This window comes from Platalea leucorodia (genome assembly GCF_965183815.1).
Source record: "Platalea leucorodia genome assembly, chromosome: 9".
Lineage (NCBI taxonomy): Eukaryota > Metazoa > Chordata > Aves > Pelecaniformes > Threskiornithidae > Platalea > Platalea leucorodia.
Window position 1 is genome coordinate 43,464,012 of NC_138831.1, and position 21,564 is coordinate 43,485,575.

General features: G+C 46.5%; 1 protein-coding gene across 6 annotated transcripts in view; it reads left to right on the plus strand.

Annotated features, from left to right (window-relative positions):
* The window catches only part of NTRK3 (neurotrophic receptor tyrosine kinase 3), a gene marked incomplete at both ends in the record, with an annotated part of 217,974 nt that extends 197,022 nt beyond the window's left edge, over positions 1-20,952 (plus strand). For 5 of the 6 annotated variants that reach the window (XM_082321702.1, XM_082321698.1, XM_082321699.1 and 2 more), the window contains 2 exons: positions 17,698-17,856; positions 20,767-20,952. In XM_082321702.1, the coding sequence (XP_082177828.1) occupies positions 17,698-17,856; positions 20,767-20,952 (345 nt within the window). Of the gene's footprint in view, positions 1-17,604; positions 17,857-20,766 lie in introns of all 6 variants that reach the window. The other variant, XM_082321697.1, reaches the window with a different exon arrangement.
* Between the last annotated feature and the right edge of the window lie 612 nt (positions 20,953-21,564).

Below are 21,564 nucleotides of genomic sequence, written 5' to 3' on the forward strand. Positions count from 1 at the left end.
TGGCAGCGAGTGCAGCACGGTTTGTCTCCGTGCAGCTAAACCGCTCCGTGCCTCCAAGGAGGGTGGCATTTGCACTGCTCACTGGGAACTGTCCTTGACTTGTGTTGTCCTCTCAACAGTTGTTTGGATGCTGTCAAATTGGCGTGGACTAAAACCAAACCATATGAACAGTTGGACTGCCACATGCCAGCCCTGAAGCTTTTTGTCAGCTAGTCTAGACACAGCCTCAGTGTCTGACCGGTTGGGTGCTTGCAGCTGTGATTGAGTGGATGTCAACCATCACTGCCCCACAGCTCCTCCCATCCCTTGCCCAGTGGAATGGCAGTGAGAGATCAGTGTGGGTTCGATGCTCTGGCAGTGCAAAGGAGTTTGGGTTTGCCAAGGTGGTGGCTGATGGGAACCGTGTGAGCCAGCTGAGGGCTGGTAACACCTCTGTTCACCCTGCCCTCCCTTCCACAGAGGCGAGCCATCATCCCGTTGTGCTTGCTGCATGCTGGAGCCTCTGTGTAGGGATGCTCAGCCCAGTGGGTCCCCAGCTGTCACAGAATCCCAGAAGCTACCGCCAGCAAGCTGCAAGGCTACTGGAGGTGAGCTGCAGAAGCCTGTGAGAGGGGCAAACATTGAACTTGACTGTCTTGTGTGATTTTGCTTCTGGCACACAAGGAAGTGCTCTGTTGATCCAGAAAGTTTGGGAGCCTTTGCTTGAGTCCGTTTTGGAAGTGGATTGAGCTAATCCACCCAAAGACACTGTCTGTGCAGAGCAGTTATGACCCCTCATAAGTTAAGGCAGGAAAGTGATTGCTTCCGTGCTTTATTTCTCAATAGCTTCCTTGTGCCAGCAAGCCCAGAGAGATGGACATAAATATTTGTAAAATAGCCATGACTGGGACAAATTAACAGGGTCCAATTGCCCAAACCTCCCTGTGACATTGCTAGGTGAGGTGTATGCTCCTGGCCAGGTGCTGAAGGACTAGCTGTTCCACCACCCAGCTTCCTCCCAGCATCACCACCACTCCTCCTGCCCCGGCAACGACGGGGATTAAGCAAATGCCTGTGTGGTGTTAAGCAGCTGAGTGGATCTTGCAAAGCCCTCCTGGGATCCCTGACGGAGCAGGGCTCTGGCAGTTCCTGTTGCCAGAATCACACAGGAGTGTGAGTTTAGATATCACTGATTTTACAGGGGATATGTCAGTGGATAAGAAGACGTGCCAGCGAAAGGTGATTTTGTTACGTTTATGCCTTTCTGAGCCAAAATTGAATTGCGGGGTGTGGATGGGAATTTAGTTCTAAGCACTGATGTAATTTTGTATCCTCAGCCTTGAAGGCAGTTTTTAAAAAATTATTTTCCCCTGTGCCCTGACACTATTTTTTTTGCCTTTCAATCATGTCCTTATGACAGAACAAATACTGGGGTTGACCTTTGCAATGTGACATAATAATATGTGACTTCTTTATAGCTCTTTTCATCCAAAATGCTTGGCACACTATGAATCTGATCCCGCAACCACTTACCACTGGGTTTAGCACTCAGTGCTCCAAGCAATCCGTGGGAAGCCAGAGGAGCACTCACACACAGAAGTGTTATACCTGGTATTATTTGCAGGATCAGGCCCTGGTGAAATGTAGCACATATCTGTGAATAGCCACATTTTGGAGAGAGAAAGCCTTGCCCTCTCATTTATGATTTTTATTCACTATCAGAGTGCCATGCCCAGCACTAACATGACAGCCTCCCCTTGGCTAAAATGTCATGTCAGGTAATGATTGAGTCATATTTATAGCTATCATCTATGACTGTGTTGCTTCTTTTCATTATTTTTTTCCCAGCCCTGAAAGCATGCTAATTAATAAACTCCCTGTGCTTATCCTGCACCATTTGATCCTGCAGAATCACAGTGGTTTATCTTATTAGCAAGTAGGAATTAAAGAATTAAAACTACTCAGGGGGGAAAAAGGAACATAACCACTTTCCCTTTGCATCCCTTCTGAAACAACCTTGCACTGTGCCCTCAGAAACCCCAAGCTCAGCCCCCTTGGCTTGACAGAGGATGGGAATCCCAGACGAGTGAATGCCTGGGCTGAAAAACACTTTCTGCTCTGCTATTCCTGTTCTGAAAGGGTGAGCTCAGTTAGGTGTATGGAGAAGAAGAAGAGTCCAGCAGTGAGATCCCAGCCTTGGACTGGGCTGCAGGTCCCTTCCATGCTACCAATATGTCCTCTGTTGCCATAGGAAATTCAGTTAGTCTTTCTGTGCCTCAGTTTCCTGTTGTTAAAAGGTGATCCCTGCTCATCTTCACTGAGGAGATTCACATGAAAAAAAGATTGCAAGGGACACAGTCATTATGGTGTTGGGAGACAGGTAAGTACCTTAGAAATACCTAGGGAACCTGTGAGCTGAGACATCTGTGGTACTGGTTCAAGGAGAGTGAATTTTGGAAGTCCTCAGTAGTTGGAAAATGCAAAGAGGGAAGCAGGTAGGATCCTTGTGCCCACCTCTGCTTAGTATGTTCAGGATGGGCAGAACCAAGAGACCTGCTCTGCCTTCTTGGTGATGGGAAGTGGTTAAATCGGGGGATGGAGACCCACTAACCATTAGCAGGTATCTACACACTTTGCCATTGTTTGTCATCAGTAGAGCACTGCATCCCCCCCACCCTTAAAAATAAATCAATTAGGAGTAGAGAGGACTAGAAGGGATTCCCTGGATCATCAAATCCTATCCCCTGTTCCATCAATCACATCAGATTTATCCTTTTCATAATCAAGCACCACTATTAAATGTGGTCCTAAGGGAAGAGAGTCCCAGAATCTCATTGCTTTAACTTGTAGATACTTCTAATTTGCAGTCTATGCTTAGTCATGGCCTGTTTGTTAAACAGCAGGTACCTGGCACAGAAGCAAGAAATTTAACACAGTTTTCTTAAAATAACCACCCAGAAATCCTATCCACAAAAAAATGCTGAGGTTGCAGAAGGGAACGTGCAAGGTCAGGTAATGATAATGGGGAGGCCTGGGCTCACACTTGCCTCTGCCTTGTAGTACAGACTTTACATAATCACCTGCCGTTAATCTTATATGATCCAGTTGAGGTACCGGGCAAAAGTACTCACAGAACAAAAGAAGAACTTCTTTGCTATTCTTCTCCATAATATTCATCGTGTAACCCTCTGTTTCTTTTGCCAGGATAACTAACCCTGAGCTAACTGTTTGACTATTTTTCCCTTTCTTGGCAGGCTTTTCTATGCCATTTATTACTTTACTGTACAAGTCACTACCTGCACAGCATCTTTGAGAAGCCAGTGAGTTGCATTGCCCCGTTTTACAGGTTAGGAAACGAAGCACAGAGCTATCAGCCATATCAACCCATAGAGCTGCAAGGGCAACTTTCATCCTCCAGAATGCCCCTGCTTTATTCAGTGCAGTCTTATTCACTCCAAACCATGCAATTGCTACCCAGCCAGAGGAAAGGGGCCGGTGCAGCTGTCTGCATCGTGGCACACAGTGTATGTTGCATGTCATGGAAATGATGGGATGCTCTAGACCCATGACTTGCTTGTTTTACAGTCTTGTCCAGTTAGTTAATCAGAGTGTGCACTGAATGAGGGGGGAAAGAACTAGGTGAGTATAGGCAAAATCTGTGTGTTACCCATTACAACATCCATTAGTTGTGACCCAGCCCATAGAGGGCAATGGCACGGAGTCGTACACGCTTAGATCAGGCCACTGCCACACATCATAATCAGCCAGAGTGACTAAGGAGGAGGGCTCACTTGACAAAAACACGTTTGCAACTAGGACGCCGAAATCCCATGTTTGCTTATTTAACTTGGCAGGTATTCAAGTGAAACAGGCACGGAGGGGAGGTGTCAGAGCTGATCTCGGTACCAGCGTGGGGGATTTTGACTTTCTATTTCAGTGCTCCTGTTTGGAAAAGAAATGCACTCAGAAACCTCCTCCCCCCCACCCCCCCTTTTTTTTTTAAGCACTATTTAAATGTCATAAGAATCTTACAGTGCCCACCTTAATGTTCCTAACAAATGAAAACATTTTATTAGTCTATAATCTGAAAATCATTACTGTGGTTACTATAAAAACCCAAAGCTCTCCAGAGGGAATGATGTCAGCTGGTCTAAAATGTGTGCAAATATATTTCATTGCCATAAAGGTATCAGGGGTCAGACAGGCAGCCCCCAGCCCTGGGGCGACAGGCTGTTATCGCGGGAGGGAATGAAGTGCATCTCACAGCGGGGATGGAGAAAGCGGATCTCTTGGCTGGTTTTCCTGGAGTTTTGCAGGGTGAATGCCTGAGCTGCACCTAGCTGGTTTGGATGGTTTCAGAGGAAAGCATTGGTGCTGTTCCCCCACACCTCCCTCACGATGAGGGTAAGAAAGCGCTCCAGACAGCTCACCCCCATCACGGCTGAGCCGCTCTGAACCTCTGCCCCCACCCTGCTAATGCAGACAGGATGGGTGCCTGTTCCCCTCGGGCATCCACATGCCCCTGGTGCCCCCTTCCTCCTGCAGATGGCTCTGGATGTGTCCCTTTGAATAAGTGATGCCTAACACAGGGCAGGCAGGAGACAGCTGCATCCAGCTCTGAGAAAGCAGCCTATACCCGCTGCCCCAGGCAGCTGGCACCTGGAAAGGCTGGGTGACAAAGTAGCCCCTGCTTTGGCCAGGTCACATCAGACAGTCCCAGAGTGGTGGCTCCTGAGCTGGTCCCTTGCTCTGCACAGAGCGAGTGGGCTTCTGCTGGTTACTCCTCACTGGCTTAGGCAAGTGTCAAATGGTTCAAAGATTAATTACTATGTAACAGGCTATATTTCCATCTCTGCAGAAGGCTGCAGAGGAAAAGACAGAAGTACTGGGATAATTTACCCTGGTATTACACAGCAGATTACCCTGTACTTACAAGGTCACCAGTTACCATGTAATTCAACCTCCAACGCAGGGAAGTCCTCAATAGGTTTCCAAACCACTCTTCTTCCTGGTGTCAGAGAGGCAGAGGGGTGGCAGCAAAGTGCAGACTGAAACCTCATTAGGTGCACTTAAAGCTGTTAAATAGTTTAAAATTCAAGCTGGGAGAGGTGCAATGAGAGGGCAGCAAGGCCACCTGTACATGTCAGTGAGAGGGAGGAAAAAAAACCCAGAGCAGTTTGTCTAGGAAATGTAGGAAAGCCAAAACAGAAAGGAGGGCTTTGAGGGAGCTATGTGTGCCAGGCGGCTGGGGGCTGAACAGCAGCAACGGCTGCTGCTCTTCAAGCTTCATCAGGGAGAGCTTTGCCAGTGGTGGAGGACTGTGCTGAGCCACAGAGCTGCAGCGCCGCTGGGTCCTGCCCTGTGGGATGGTGTCCATGGGGCCATGTGGGATGCTGCAGTGGGGATGCCCCGTGGGTCAGGATGAGGGGTGGGCAGCAGGACACCCTACTTGTGCCTGCTGCCTCCCTGCCTGTTGCTCTGGATTGCTGTCCTCCATTTTTCACATGCACCCAAATCAAACACCTACTCACGGAGCATTTCAAAGAATGACAAATGCCTTTGATTATCAAGCACAAATTCCAGTAGCAGCTCATTGCACCTCTCAGGTGGCTAATAAAGCACCGAACCAGTTCTGATCAATATACAGCAAGTATCGCTGTAAAGTGAGATTGTGCCAGCCCCAGGCCACGTTGCATTTTGTCTTTATAAACCCTGTCCTCTTTGAACCAAGCACAGTCCCTTGTGGGGTGGCAGCTCCCCAGCAAGCTTGTGGCTTTCAGTGTGCCAGTGAAACAAATGCTCTTCGGAAGCGATCCATGTAAAGAATGCAAGTCAAAGAGCAAAGTGTGTGCTTCTACAGCAATCATTATTTTAAATACTCTTTTATTACACAGCCCTGTGTCCCTGACTCAGCCCCACAAAGAGTATCCATAAGGTCGACAGCTTCTGGAGAGGTGCAGCAGAAACAAAGACAGTGTGAAGCAATTGATTGCTGAGGTTAGAAAAAGGTGTATGTATGTAAAGAATTTGGCTAAAGAATAACAAAAGTGAGGAGATGTGCTACCTGATCGCAAATATTTACAAAGTTGTGACCTTGAAGGTTAGAAAACTTTGAGAGAAGTATATAGAAGTTAGCACAGGGATAACGCGGTGAGGATGAGGCTGGGGAAAATGTGTGACAAGCAGGAAATTTCCATCCTGTAGGCAAGATTTGCTTGTGATTTCCTGAGGGAGACTGTGGGTTTCCCGCTGGGAAATGTGGATGGGCACCCATCAATACCTTAGCAAATCCTTTAGGGCTCTCTCTCACAAGGGAAAGAGGACAGAATGAAATTTAACAGGTTTTTTTTTTTTCAGCTCTACTCTTTGGGCTGTAAAGTTCTTTCATACGCAGACATGCATGTTATTGCCTGTGCATGCTGCATACACATACCTAACGCTCTTGGACTAGAGCGGCTTATCCAGAAGCAGTGAAACCAGCCAAGGCTTTAAGCCCGGCATTTGTAGTCACGTTTCTCCTTGAAGTAAATGCTCCAGCAATGACATAATTGAGGACTGTCCTGTCTGCTCAGCATATGTCTGCAGGGGTCATTCATCCTATGAAACACTGCAGAACATTAGTGGTTTCTTTAGACTCACTTTCTCCTTCCGTCCTTCCTCTTGTGGCTAACCTTAATGGAGAGCTGGTGGCTAGAGACTCCTCTAGGAAAACTCGCCTGGTTCAGAGAGCTGACCATCTAGAAGCAGTCCTATATTGCAGCAAATACAGTCAAATGTGTCCTACCAGGTGCTGGGTTTGTGAAATGGTCCCAGAGGGGCTCGCTGGGGTGGAGCGTCTGGCTGGCTGCAGGAAGGGAAGCAGAAGGCAACTAGTGATATCTGCAGTGGCCACTTAGTGCTCGAGGGCTCTAATGGCATCTGGGAACCAGGTTCCTGTGTTTGTGGGTTTGCTTATTTATTTATGCTCCTGGCTAAATAAAGTAGGGAGGAAGATTTTTAACACAGTGGTTAAAATGCATGGGACTCCAGCAACTCTGTCCTACTCAAGGGCATCCAGAAAACTTGATAAAGAATGGAGGAAACTTCAATGCACAGAAAGTTTCAGGTGGAAAAATAGAGTGGGAGAGGATGCAATGCTTGATTCCTTCAAATTTTCAAATTTAGTTTGTTTTCCATCTGAATCCTGCAGCCAAACCCCAGCCTGACCTTCTGCACATGCTTCCATTTTGGCTTTCACTGGTTTTAGTTCTGCCACTTCCCAGTGCTGCTGCGGCCCTCCCATCATCGCAGCTGTGCTCAGATGGGCGCAGTCGCTCTCTTCTCCTGTGCCTGTCCCTCTTTGGCTGTTGTCACCATCTGCAGCCTCTCCTCTGCGTACCACACCACCTTTTGACAGGGATGCGTCAGGCAGGCATGGGAAAGGTCCGGGGCAACCTCCTTTATTTTAAGTCTCAGGGAATTTAGCCATTAGCAGCATCTATTCAATGTGTCGCTATGGTGGCCTAATTTGGGGGGGGTGGGGTTTGCCTCTGCCGTGAAATGCAGCTCTCCATTCAGCAGTGCCAGAGCTGGCACAGCTTTCCCACCGGCACTGATGAGTTTAATCACATCATTAGTAGGTGTGACACTGCAGCCTCCGATGATGAGCTCTTTATTTTAACACGGCTTGCAATGCGTTTGTCTGAGATGCCATCTGTGCCTGCACTGCCTTCATTAGGAGAGAAAGCGTATGCAGCTCCTGCAGTTGTTCTGTATTTCTGTGATGTTTGCCTGCTGAGAAACCACTGTTCAACTAAAGGGTGAGAACTGATGCCTGAAGGAAAGCACCATCACCCAAAATGCTTAAACAGGCCAAATAAACCATTAGGAAGCGCACCATTGGGAACCGTCCTCAACTGGCCTACAGAAAACTGGCTAGAAGGAATGATCCAGGTATTTTATTGCTGAAAGGTTTTCATCTTGGTAAAGCACTAAGGCCCCATCCTCTAATCTAAAGCACTGTAAAGTTTCAGGAAAGTAAGGAACAGATTTCTATTTTAAAAAGAATTTTGATTTTTGTACCTCCATACCATGATTGTGCATAAAAGTCTCGGGGGTTGCCTGCCCAGTTTTTAGATACAGAAGATACTATTACAATTTGTGGATGATCTGAACACCTAACCTTCTCCCTTAAAAACTCCATACTCAGCTATATATTTTTACAGATGCCCCTTGATCAGCCAACTGGCTGCATGCTGACAGTGTTTCACTGCTACTTAACAAGATTCACAAATGACAAACCAGGCAGGAGCTGCCACATCATGGTCCAGCTGCATGTAAAAGGACTGCTTCTACAGGGAGTTCCCATACCCCACGTTGTATTAAATTTCTGTCTGTATGCTGCTGGGCCTATGCTCAGTGAATCTGACATTAACAAGAAATAGATTTCCAAACAATCTAGCCTAATGAATTTTGAATATTATTATGATTAATGCCAAGGCAGTTGAACTGATTATCCAGCATCCAGAAGTTAAGTAATGGAGCTTTATCTAAATCATGTATATTCGTCAGTCAGGAATGGCTCTGGCTGCAGACAAAGATGGAACATTATTGGCTACCCAGAGGGGAGTCACTGTCAGGACAGAGGGAGAGAGAGACACGATGGAAGGGGAGATTATGAGATACCAATCTGAAAGCATTTTAGCATGGAGTGATCGCACATACAAGTGCTTTATTGGTCCTATTTCCTAAGCTGCATTTCTCAGGCCATTTTAAGACTTTGCTTTTATATCGCCAGGTTAAAATTTATTGGACAAATCTTCTTCCTACTTTCCAAAGCCAGAAACTGAGCTGATTTTCATTCTCTGCATTGCCAAGGGAGTGGAATCCTGATGGACGCATTTCTTGCATCATGATGGTTTAACTTAGCCTCTATCTGATTAGCTTTTGAGCTATTAAACACTTCTTGTAGTATTACCAGCTCACTGCAAAATGATAATGCAGATCAGTCATGGACAATTTCTGTTGGCACATGCAGTCTTTGCAGACTACAGATCCTCTTTGAAGCTGGAACCAGCTGACAGCTGTGCTGTTTCATTGGTATTGCATGTTTCTGAGCAGGCCTGTCCTAAAAAGCTGTGGTATGGTGCAAGCATCTCCAGCCTGGTGGAGACAAATTGGTAAATCCATTTGGTGCCTGACAAACTATCTGATGGCTGTAGTCTGAATAGGTTTAGTGGCCTTCCCAGCCTCTGCTGTTATCTGGGCAGTGACCAGGAGAAAGGTGGCTTAGTTGGCAGCTTTCAAACAGTCCAGATGTGGTGCCCATGTTGTGGCTGTGGTGCAGAAGACCACAGAGGACACCATCTGCATGCACCCCTCAGCACAGCTGCCCAGTGCCAACCCACAGCCAAGCAGTGGGACTCCTGGGAGGACACTGGGTCTTCCACCAGTGAATCCTTCCCTAGTGCCACCACTTTCCTCCACTGTCTGAGATCCTAGTGTGGGGTCTTGTCGTTCTGGGCCAGAAGAAGCTTTCAGTAGGTGGCCCAGGGGATCAGGAGGCTGGTCACCTCGCCTTCACCTGGGAAGGCTCTAGCAGCAATTCTTAGGACAGGAGTTTATGACCTGCTAGGACCTGGTGGTGGCCTCACTGACCTCTTTACTAGGTGCTTTGCAAACTACAGTTGCTATGCTCCCACTTCTTCCCAGCTGAATGAGGCATGGCTCGTGTTTCTCACAGTTTATGTCCCGGTGTTGGAGATCATGGCTTTTGGAGCATTTACTTATATGAAAATGAAAAACCAACCTTTGTTCCTCTGCAGGCTGGTTGTGCAGTCCTTTCCTAGCAGTGGGTGCTGCTGCTTTGAGTTCTGGGAAGAAAAGGGGAGGGGTGAACTGTGGTAAGGAGCACACCAAATAGATTATTGGCAAACATAATTAAAAATAGATGTGCGATTACTCCTGTTTCCCTTTTCTTAACCATCCTCTGCATTACCCCTGGCATTTTTAGATGGCAGATAATATAACTGAGAGGACTCTTGGGTACAGGCAGCTCTTAGAGCAGCAGTGATTTATCTCAGACCGCTTTGAGGTAGCAGAATTTACCTCTAGCTACAGCCACCCCTCCATGTCTGCCCCCTCTCATTTGCATAAGTAATTGGCAGCTTGTTAATGGCTCATTAGGAATTCTGAAAACCGTGGATTAAAACACACTCAGTGGAGCAGAGATGAGGGGAAGGGGGAAAAAGGCTGCTGTCCCTGCTTGCAAATTACACCGCTTGATTCAAAGTGATTCAGAATTACAGGTCATAAAGCAACTAGATTGTTAAATGAAGTAAGGAAAAACAATGTCAATGGCAGGCTTTATTTTTAGACTTGTGTTTAAACACAGTATGTGCATCTGGGGGGAACAAACGGTCCCTTGCCAAACAGTCCTACTGACAGCAGGAAGGTCTCACCCCCTTCTCAGTTTCACATTAACCCTGCCTGGTCAGTCTTTCCTGCTCCTGAGCAAGTCCATCTGGCTCCTTACACCATCTCACGACAGGGACATTTGGTTTCTTTCCTCATGTTCTCTCTCTGGGTAAGTCCAACCCTCTCCCCTCTGGCAGCAGGTGACCTGCATCTCCCCCTGCTTTGGACAAGGCTGGGACACCCAGCACAGCTGCATGCAGGTAGGAGAAACAGCTACATGTTGCTTTGTATGTTCTGTAAATCTCCAAAAATCCTCTGTGATCCCTTGCAAATTGCTGTGAGATGTCTTCAGTCACTGGCATGCAGGGGAGCAGCAAGCCCCGTGATGCGGCACTGCCAAAGCCTGCAATGGAGGAGATGGCTAGGTGCAGAGGGTGAGGATTAGGAGACGATCAGATCTGCCATTCCCAGAAAGTGGAGCCAACACATGCGGAGTGCTGCATGGTGAGGACAAAAGAAGTCAAGTGAGTCAAAATGTTTGGCAGAAGATTTTTGGGTTTTGTTGACTGGCTTTAAGCTCATGTTCAGCACTGGCTATGACAACAGGGACAACAAAGGCACAAGACCTGAAGGCAAGGACAGGGCTACGCTGGGTGTTTGCAGTGACGGCTTTTCAATCACTTAGAAGAGGCTCAGCCTGGAGGTGGTACGGCCATAATGCATGATGCCTTTCAGTCAGGGGAACACCTCAGGGATTTTTTGAGGCCAGAGTAATTCTGGAAATGGTGCAGTCTCAGATATAGCTAGTGACCTTCTTTCTGGATAAGCTGAAAGGAAATTACAGATAAAGTACTTGGGAATCGCATCCAGTCACAACTTGCACCTAGGTTCAGCTGCCTCTGATGTAAACTACTTGGGTACTTAAGAGCCTAGTAAGGTGACAGTTAAAACTATGAAGTGCAGGACAGCTAATGTTCAGCAATGCTCAGCTCTGTCTGGCATGTCAGAGTTAATCCCTCTGCTTTGCAAAAGGTGCCCAGGAATCTGTCAGGACTCACACAGACAAAATACTGGCACACCTGATTGATAGAGAAATGTCTTTCAGCGCTGCTGGATCCTGCACTGAAGGCAGGGAAGGAGTGTCTCCTCCTGGACACCCAGCCATGAGCACGTACGGCCCTTTGCCTCACCCCTGAGAAGCCACCTTCACATGCCCCGACCTCATCTGACAAACTTCAGCTCACAAAGACGTGATCTACAGCAGTTTTGTTTGTTGTTTGTTTTTCTCCAAGAGCTCAACTTAGCCAAACAGAGAAGCTTTTCCTGCTTCTTGCTTGCATTGCTTTTTTTTTGTCCTTGTGTCCTCCTGGGTGACCCAGCCACCTGTGGCTCTTATTCATACAAAGCTGTCCAGAACTGCTGAATAACACATCCTGCCGGCAGCAGGAATTAATGTGTCCTGATGGGGACACACATCTGGCTGCTGGGGGCAGGTTCAGAGCTAAGTATCTTCCACGGATCACCCAGCTCCTAGAGCTGAGGTCTAAAGGACATATGTCCTGGTGCAGCCCCGCCTGGGATGACAGCCAGGTCTGCAGTTAAAGAAGGTCCCAGGTCATCCCTACCTACAGCAAAAGGAACAGAGACAGCAATCAGAGAATGTGTGTCCTATCACTAGGTTGTGTGGATTGAGTGTTGAGTGGATTTTCCTGAAGAGAAATGGTGCCAAAGCCTCAACTACTGCTACGTGATTCTGTACAAACTCAAATGTCTCAGCTTCCTGCACATAAAAGGGAAATTCAAATAATGCTGCACCACATGAAGACACCTTCGGTGTTTCTTGTGACTTTCCCAAGGCAGGAGCAGGACCAGAGCCTCCCTGAAGTATGCCAGGAACAGGAAGAAAGATGTCAAATGACCTTGGAAAGCAAATGTCAAATGACCAAAGAAAATAAAAGCACTGATTTATTTTTTATATTTTATTACAAAGTTGGGAAGGAAACTGCACAAAAAGGAAAATAAAACACAGCCTTAGAGTATGCCAGAGACCAAATTCTGTTCTTAGCTGAGATCCATGAAGCAACCTTCAGCTGTGAGCATGGAGGGGATGGCTCCGTATCTCCCCTCTGAATGCTACTTTGGGCTACAGCCTTGAAGCTAGTATGTGAACCAGGAGGGGAAAAACAGGTCTGCCCACTAAGAGCTGTCTTTAACATGTTAGGGTCTGAATTCCCACGAGTCCAAAGGTCTCATGAGGGTTTTTAAGCCCTACTCTGGTTTTGATTTCCATAGTATTTCTGTTAACGGCCAAAAACGTGGATATAGTGCGCAGTCTTCTCTGAACTCTGCTGCTCCACTACCTGCTGCTGTACTGTCGAACTCATTGGGGATAATATGTCAACTTTTCCCTTCCTAATCAGCTGGATGTCATTCAGAAAGCTGGGACAAGGAGAATTTTTTCCCCAGACACCAGCTTTCCTTGGTAGCAGACAAACCTCGAGCCTTATAATAGTACTTGTATGTAGCACTTATATAGCTTTACATCGTCAAAGTGCTGTACTAGCATTAAGTAATTATCTCTCTCCCTAATGGCCATTAATGCTGGCCTTTCACGAACCTCCCCCAGCTCCCCAAGGTTCATATCTAATACAGCAATAAGCTGCTCAAAGGGAGTGGCTGGTTATCCTGCAAGTCTATGGGCTTGGATGTGTAATGAGGCTTCAGAACAGAGGCCAGGTGCCCTGGAGTATCAGAAACATGTGGCTGTAGACCAGGTCGTGTGCATGGGAGTATCCATTAGAAAGGGATGGAAACGAGTAGGTGATACTGTGATCTTGAAATGGAGACAGAAGAAGGAAACTTCAGCCACTCAGAGGATATACACTGATTGCTCTATTTATTACCAGGACAGTACCGCAAACTGAAAGAGCAAAGCAGCGGGCATAACATGTCAATGTAGGTGTCATGGTTTAACCCCAGCCGGCAACTAAGCACCACACAGCTGCTTGCTCACTCCCCCCCCAGTGGGATGGGGTAGAGAATCAGAAAAGTGAAAAAACTCATGGGTTGAGATAAGGACAGTTTAATAATTAAAATAAAATAATAAAAATAATAGCAATAATAATAAAAAATTGTAATGAAAAGGAAAATAACAAAAAGAGAGAGAAATAAAACCCAAGACCGACAAGTGATGCAAATGAAAACAATTGCTCACCACCCACCGACTGATGGTGGCCTGGCCCGAGCAGCGGCCCACCCCCAGCCAGCTTTCCCCTTAGTTTATACGCTGAGTATGACGTCATATGGTGTGGAATATCCCTTTGGTCAGTTGCGGTCAGCTGCCCAGCTGTGTCTCCTCCCAGCTTTTTGTGCACCCCCAGCCCACTTGCTGGCAAGGTGGTATGAGGAGCAGAAAAGGCCTTGACTCTGTGTAAGCGCTGCTGAGCAGTAACTGAAACATCCCTGAATTATCAACACTGTTTTCAACACAAATCCAAAACATATAGTCTCATACTAGCTACTGTGAAGAAAATTAACTCTCTCCCAGCCAAAACCAGCACAGTGGGAATGGGGAGTTGATCTAGAGAGAGAAAGTTAGAGAGCTAAAAATGTCAAGCAAAGCTAGACAGCCATGGCAATGGGATAAAGAGGCCAGTCTGCAGGGCTATGAAGCATTAAAATAACAAGGAGAAAGGGCGAGCTTGGCAGCATCATAGGATTTAAAGGGAGGAACAAAAGAGGATTTACTTACCTTATTTGCTTGAAAGCAAATCACTCTTCCAGGCTGTGGAGTGTCTCCAGGAGAGTTGTTGCAGTGCCACTGTTGAGGACATATCACCCTTAGGGCCTTTAGAAGACGAACCTGCATGATGGCTGGGCTCCCCCATCCCTGGCTCCCAAGAGGAATGGAGGAAGGTGGGGTGGGAAGATGACATGACTGTTTCAGAAAAGGCTTAGAAGTAGCATGCTCCTGACAAGCATCAGTCCTGCATGGTCACTCATTTCTGAAACCTACCAGGCCCAGCTCTGAGCAAACAGGGGCTTGACTGAAGCAAACTTTTAGCTTCTCTCTAAAGACACGATAATGATTCTTTCCAGAGCCAAGGACATGCCATGTAAACCGGCTTTGCAAAAGAAAAAAACAGCATCCTTTTTTTTTTTTTTAGCCACATTTAATAGCATCATTTTGCTTTTAAGTTTTGGCAGCGGCTGGTCCTCTAAAAGAAGTATATAGCTGTCAGAATCACGTGCAAGTCTATGCTGGCGTAACACAGATCACACCCACTATATGTTATGCAAAGGATTTCTGTCACCCTGGACACACTCTGCTTCCTATGGCATCAGTAGCACAATCCCTCTGTGCTCAGTGCTAAATAATTCTGCTACATCAGCAAAGAACAGGGTATGGCTGACTGCAGACCAGGAAGACTCAACTTAGTGTTCACTTACTATACAGCTTCAGAGCAGGGCCTTTCCCTGCCTTCCTGCATCTGTTTTCTCATCTGTTAAACGGGAATTTTAATCCTAATCAGTTTGCAAGGGGAGAGGTACGGGATTTTCAAAGGTGATGCTTTAAAATGTAATAGTCAGCCTTATGATGTGCTGATCTAGACATTGGAGTGGTTTTACGGTGCAGTTTAATTGATGCCTACTCTGCTTATAGCTAGCTAGTAAGTGCAAGACTTCTTAACATTTCCTCTCAAAAATGTGGCACCTTGTTTGAGATGCAAAAAATACCTCTGCAAAGAATACCTCCTCATCTATAAGCATAGCTGAGCCGTATTTTAGGATCCACATATTTTTGGGTGTTGCTTGGGTTTTTTTTCCCCCCGAAATTAGTTTGATTATTAATTATGACCAGATTAATTTTTAGTAAAAGATATGTCTCACATGACAGATAGGGCTGAGAGGAATGCTTTGGCAGTCCCTGGACTCTACCATATGAGTCAAGCCAAGACCGTGTTGTCACATCCTTGGGACAACTGTTGACTGTGTATGTCACTTGAGTGACAGTTCTTCACCAGAATGTGTCTAGAGGAGACCAAAGACATCAACTTTATTTTAGCTTATTAGAAATGAAATGGGACTACTAGCTTCTCTGTTCTGTTTTCAGGTCCAGATTCTCAAGTGGTGTAAATCAGGGTGCTCCCATTCAAGCAAAACTGCTAATACTGTTTGTGTAAGCTGAGGACCTGCTTCATAGATTCTGAGCTGCTGTAAGACCTGTTCAAAAGGGAGTTAAGTGTGCTCAATATGTTGTATTACCTGTAATCTCAAATGATCCTGCAAGATTCAGGATATTGCAAATGTAGAGAGCTTTGCAATAAGTAATCATTTTGAGATTGCTGGAAAACTGAAGAGTTAGTGCTACTTAAAGGAGAACAAAATAAGCATTAGCATAAAACAGTTTTTGCAACAATCAAGTTTGATGTATGTCCTGTTCTGTCGATAACATTTCCTGAGAGCCCTTCACAAGAAGGGAAAGCAACTTGTAAAAGCTGGGAATGCAGGGAAGAGCTAAAATTGCAGCCAGGGTTCAAAGGAACAAACAAAAGAAAAGCATATTTCCATTTCCATTATGGGAGAACATTCTTGGGAGTTCAGAGCAGCAAACTCAGAACACGCCAGCCAAGCCATTTCTAAATAGGAGGTGTAGAGCTGCAATGAGCTTTTTATCTTCGTGCATCACAGTTCTGAGTGCCTCTGCACTTAGGAAAGAAAGATATTCCGGAAACCTTTAAAATCCCTTCTCTTTTTTTGTAGAAAGAGGCTGTTTCAGAGTTAGAAAAAGGGCTGGTTGGCAGACCTCTGAGTACAACACTACAAGCCCAGGTCCAAATTCTGTCAAACCCCAGAGAAGCCTGACTCGCACCCTCCGTGCAGAAAGCCTGCTAAGCATCATACCCATTTCACACCCTAGTCCAACACACTTCCCCAGCACCATTCCTCTTGCTTCTAAGCACTGCAGCGTGTCTCTGTACTGACCCTTCCCCACGCTAGTTCTGCTTTAATCAGGCAAAGAAACGTGTGGCAGCTTGGGAAAACTGGCAGCTCGGAGGAGAGCTTTTGTTGGTACAAGAAACGTTTTCATCCAAGCAAGCGCAACAATCTCATTATTTTGAATAGCGATACATGTGCTGGAAACCTAGATACCAGATACCTTCTCCCTGATCCGTCGTCATAGGACCAGAGAGATTTCTGCCTGTTTGATTCAGTTGCAGTGCTACAAAGTTATTAGCACTTGCTTTTTTGGTGTCCGTAATGAGACAAGCAGTCTTCCAAGCGGTACCAAAAAAGCACTCTTTCTCATCACCACTAAAACCTCAGACACTTTACCCTCAGCAGAAACTAATGCTGGAGACTTGCAGCCATACTGCTTCCAGCACCGGCTGGTCTTATCAATTAGCTATTTCCCCACAGATGGTGCTTCTTATGTAGAAGGACAGAACAGAGAAAAACTTGTCCTGCTCAGAGACACTTGTTTAGAAATCTCTAGTGAATCCAAAGGTAAATTCATCTGCTTTCAAACTGTTTGCGTGTATGCTGCAAACCTGCTGTATACCTGCTGGATTCATGTGTCCTAGAGAAGGGTAGACCCTGACTGAGAAAGTGCCTTTCCCTGGCTTGGCATACCCCAATGGGACTTTGCCCATGTGCTCTTCCATTTCCAGACTCTCCAAAGGGTCTGGCTTTCCTGCCTCCGTTAAATGCTGGGCATATCCCTGCCTGTAAGAGCCTGTTCTTTACAAACAGACCGCCTTTTTGCAGTGCGGTCCTGCAGTCATTTACATATTCAAAGCACTCTTTGAAAAGGCCTGTAGCACAGTTTTATGAGCACAAAATCTTTCATGCAATTAGGTGATGTGCAGATGCCTGTACGTGGCTTTTACAAAGCCTTATCGAAGAGAGACTAACTTCATGCAGTATTTCTGGTGGGTGCCTCAGAGCACTGAGGCCCTGCAAAACTCAGCACAATACTTTGCTGAACACTGTCTCTTGTCTTGCCTCCTGGTTCATCAGGCTGTTGGGCTGGAGTATGCTCTTGGCATTTTGTCATTTGATTTCTTTACAAGCCCATTTTGGGAGGAGAGGACATCATTTATCTTGATACATTTCACTCCCTATCCATCATGTTAACCAGGTGGGATCGGCGGGTAAGCCCATGGGCGGTCGGGGAGGCAGTAGCCAGCCCAGCTTTTTTGAACAGCTCCTTGTTGATGTAGCTCACAGGCACGCCCTGAGTTTGTCCACATCACGTCATGGCTGAACCCTTCCTTGGGGCTCTCATCACTCAGATTTCCTTGTGCCTTTGCCCTCACCCAGGTTGGAGGACACACCATGCTGCCTATCCGCTGGATGCCTCCGGAGAGCATCATGTACAGGAAGTTCACAACAGAGAGTGACGTCTGGAGCTTCGGGGTGATCCTCTGGGAGATCTTCACGTATGGGAAGCAGCCCTGGTTTCAGCTCTCAAACACAGAGGTACAACAGTGCTGGGACACCTCAGCTGGAAACTGTACTTTTTACCATCTCTCCTTTCCAGATTGCTTGCAAAGCAGTTCGTACATAGATGGTCCCCTCCTTGGCACTCCCATGGCTTCGTCTCCGTTTAAGAGGTGGGGAAACTGAGGCATGCAGGAATCAAAGGGCTCTGCCAAAGCCATGTACTGGCTCATCCTCAGTCTCTCCCTTCTAAGTTCCTGACATACGTCCATAACAGCCACACCTGACAAACTCTTGGGGTGCTGCCAGAACTGAGGATAACCAAATTACTGCTGGGCTCTAAGTTATTGTCATCCCCTGTGTTTCCTCTGCTCTCTTTCTCCTTACTTTATAGCTGAGTCTCTCTCTTACTGCAGCCTTCAGTTTATGAGAAAGTGTTTGAAGCCTGTTATATAGCATGTGGCACATTTCTGTGGGACTTTTCCCCATAGGGATATCTATTATATGGTTTGACCCAGTTCCTTGAGGGTGGAATCCAAGGAGCTGGTTCGTCCTTGTTATTTCTTTGAATAGCAAAAGTTGCAGCCCATCATTATAGGGCTGTACTGTAAAAATGTTGAGGGAAGGCTGGCTGGGATTAGCAGAGCGTCAGAGCTGAGGTTTGAGGCACATCAGCAGAAATGCATTGGTAGATTTTTGCTCAGAATAGCAGGGGGTATTATAGAAGAGGAACAAGATGCATTGACATAGCAGTGTGTGGGAACCTTGCACATTTTTATCCTACTGTGTATCTAATGGATTTCAGAAATTCCACCTTTTATAATGAGAAATGTGCATTTTCTGGTTTCTGGATACGGATCCCTTAATTAAGTGAGTTGCAGAGATGGCAAATCCAAGGTGTTGCTTTACAGCTCTAATACTTGCCCATTCGTGTGCTCAATGGGGCCTGACTGTATATCCCAAAGTAGCACACGCAAACATTTTAGAGACACAAACAATGGAATCGACAGCGACAGAAGTTATTTGTCACGCTGTTTAATGAGCTGCTCTTGCATTTCCCTGGGAGGCTAAATACAAACACACAAATGAGCACATGTAGCTTGTACATGGGTGATAGGCATGCTGGAATATGACAGCTCAGCTATCCCCATGCTTTCTGTCTCAGTTTCCTTTGCAGGGCAGTAGGACTGAGAATAGTCACCCCTAACCTTGAGGGAGAAGGGCTGGTTAAAATCTGCAGATACAGCTGTATTGGCTTTGCTATTATCCATGGAAAAAATCTTTTCCTTTCTCTTCTGTATCCACTTCTTTCTGAGAGCTGAGGACTCCCACCCCAGACCACGCTTTCCTGGTGGGAGGGAGCCACATTAGCTCTCATCTGGCTCATTTTTGACAATTTGTGGAGAGGTGGGCAGAACCTGGGTGGCTGCAAAGGACTGACACCTCCACCAGCTCCTGGATGGTGAGGCATCGGAGCAAGTCTCAGCAGCAGCCTGGCTGCAGCTGCAGAGCCCCGTGGAGAGGCAGGTTAACTGCGTCAGTGCCAAGCTCCGGGCTGCCAGGACTGGACGGTGAGCAATCACCAGGCTGGTCCAGCATTGCCACTGCTGAGTGTGGACATTAGCAAGGCTGGGATGCCCGCTCCCTCCTGTGGCATCTGGATGCCCTCATACCCTCAGAGCATTTTTAGCAGTTTTTTTCAAGGCTGGAAGAGACCCTGAGCAGAGGAATGAGGCAGGGCACCACCTCATCTGAAAGCCTCAGCCAGTCCATTAACTTCTGTCTATGCCCTTCCTTTGCCCTGGAGAGTAAGGGCCCAGCACAGGGCTCCTGTGCTTGTCCAGGATGTCCTGTCAGAAACCATAACTCACCTCTTTCCACAAGTCACCGCTGCCAGCAGCTTTATGCCATGCAGGCTTCTCTGCATGCTGCGCCTTCCTAACCCCGCTTTCAGCAGGTCCTAATCTTTCCCCTCTGTATTTATATGCAAACAACAAAGCGATAAGTATCCGTTGAGCTGTGTGGCAGGCCCATTATTATTCATAAACGATAAATTCCAAACACCCCTTGCTGGGCGGCTTCCCTCAACACACTGCTGGGATCTGTGTTTATCTGCAGAGCGTGGCAGGTCACTCGCACACTGCAATGCTGGGACTCATCAACTCCAACCAAGGAGGCCAGACTGTAATAGCAGCTCTGACAAATCATACCCCCCTTCCCTTTGCATCCATTCCTCTGGTGAACAAAACACAAACAGACACTTAGGGGAGTCCTTTCCAATGGCATCCCTCGGAAGAGACTTTAATGCTATCCAAGAGCTCACACTTCTCTCATTAGCAGCACCAACCTGACCCAGAACAGTGTTAACACTGCAAATTTTTTTTCTCCATCACAGATGTGATTTGAGACGAAATTTCATTGTTTCAGATGCTTTTCTATGTCAAAATGAGGCAAAGCTGCCTTTGGAGATGGAGGTAGGAAAAGATGCTCTGAACTATCCCTTGTAGAACTCTCCTGGGCTTTGCAATGGAAAGGTCTCTTGATTTTCAGAGAAGAAAAATACCATTTTGGCTGTGCAAAATATTACTTCAGTTTGGGAATTTTAAGGCTTTTTTTCTTCTTCAATTAGCAGGAAAAACTGACATCATCATAAGTTGAAACTTCATTTCTTTTGCTTCTGACCTCCTATTTGGAGAGTGCATTGAGGTAGGTAGGTGTCAAATGGGGAAGGTCTTTGGGAATTGCAAGACTACAGCTGGAGACAAACTTTTCGCTGTGTAATTATCATTAACAACACACAAACAGGTGAGCGCTGAGGATTTGCAGACCTCTTGGCTTCTCAGTGCTCCCATTCACTAAATGTTACCACATCAGCCAAGAAGTAGCTCGGACAAGACATCCTCCAGGAACTGCCTGACTGGTGTTCAACGTCTCCTTTCTTTCTTTCAGGTCATTGAGTGCATTACCCAAGGCCGAGTTTTGGAAAGGCCTCGAGTCTGCCCCAAGGAGGTTTACGACATCATGTTGGGCTGCTGGCAGAGAGAACCTCAGCAACGGCTCAACATCAAGGAGATCTACAAGATCCTTCATGCTCTGGGCAAGGCCACACCAATCTACCTGGACATCCTTGGCTAGCAGTGGCCACTTGTCGAAAGTCCCTGCTCCTTCCTTCTGTCCTTCCTTCCCTCTCCCCCTCCCAAGTCCTTTGCCCCTCAGCTCCCAAGCAAACATCTTCATATAAACTCAAGTGCCTGCTACACATACAACACTGAAAAAAACAAAACAAAAAGCAAACCAACAAAAATCCCACAAAACAACAACCTGTAAGGCAGTTTGGCTTATATATATTTATAGATATCTCTCTATATATAACTTCCACACCAATACAGAAAGAAGCTGCTGTTACAGAAAATTATAAGACTTCAAAAAAAAAAAAGAAACAAAAAAGGGAGAAAAAAGTACTTAAAAAGATATATATAATTAAAAAAAAAAAAAGAAAGAAAGGAGAAAGTATCTTTCCCCCGAGCAATGAAGCAGTGAATTGTAACCCTGCTGTGAGTATGTTTCGGGCTGCTGGGCAGGGCTGTAGACTGGCTACAGCAGCAATGCCATTCCGGGTAGGAGCCCCGGGAGGAAAGCCTTGCCCTGGTTGTATGATATGCACTGAATGTTTGAAATCAGTCCTCCCTTTTCGTCCTTGCCCCCATTGCTCTTTCCCAGCCCACAGGTGATGGGCGCAAAGCCAGG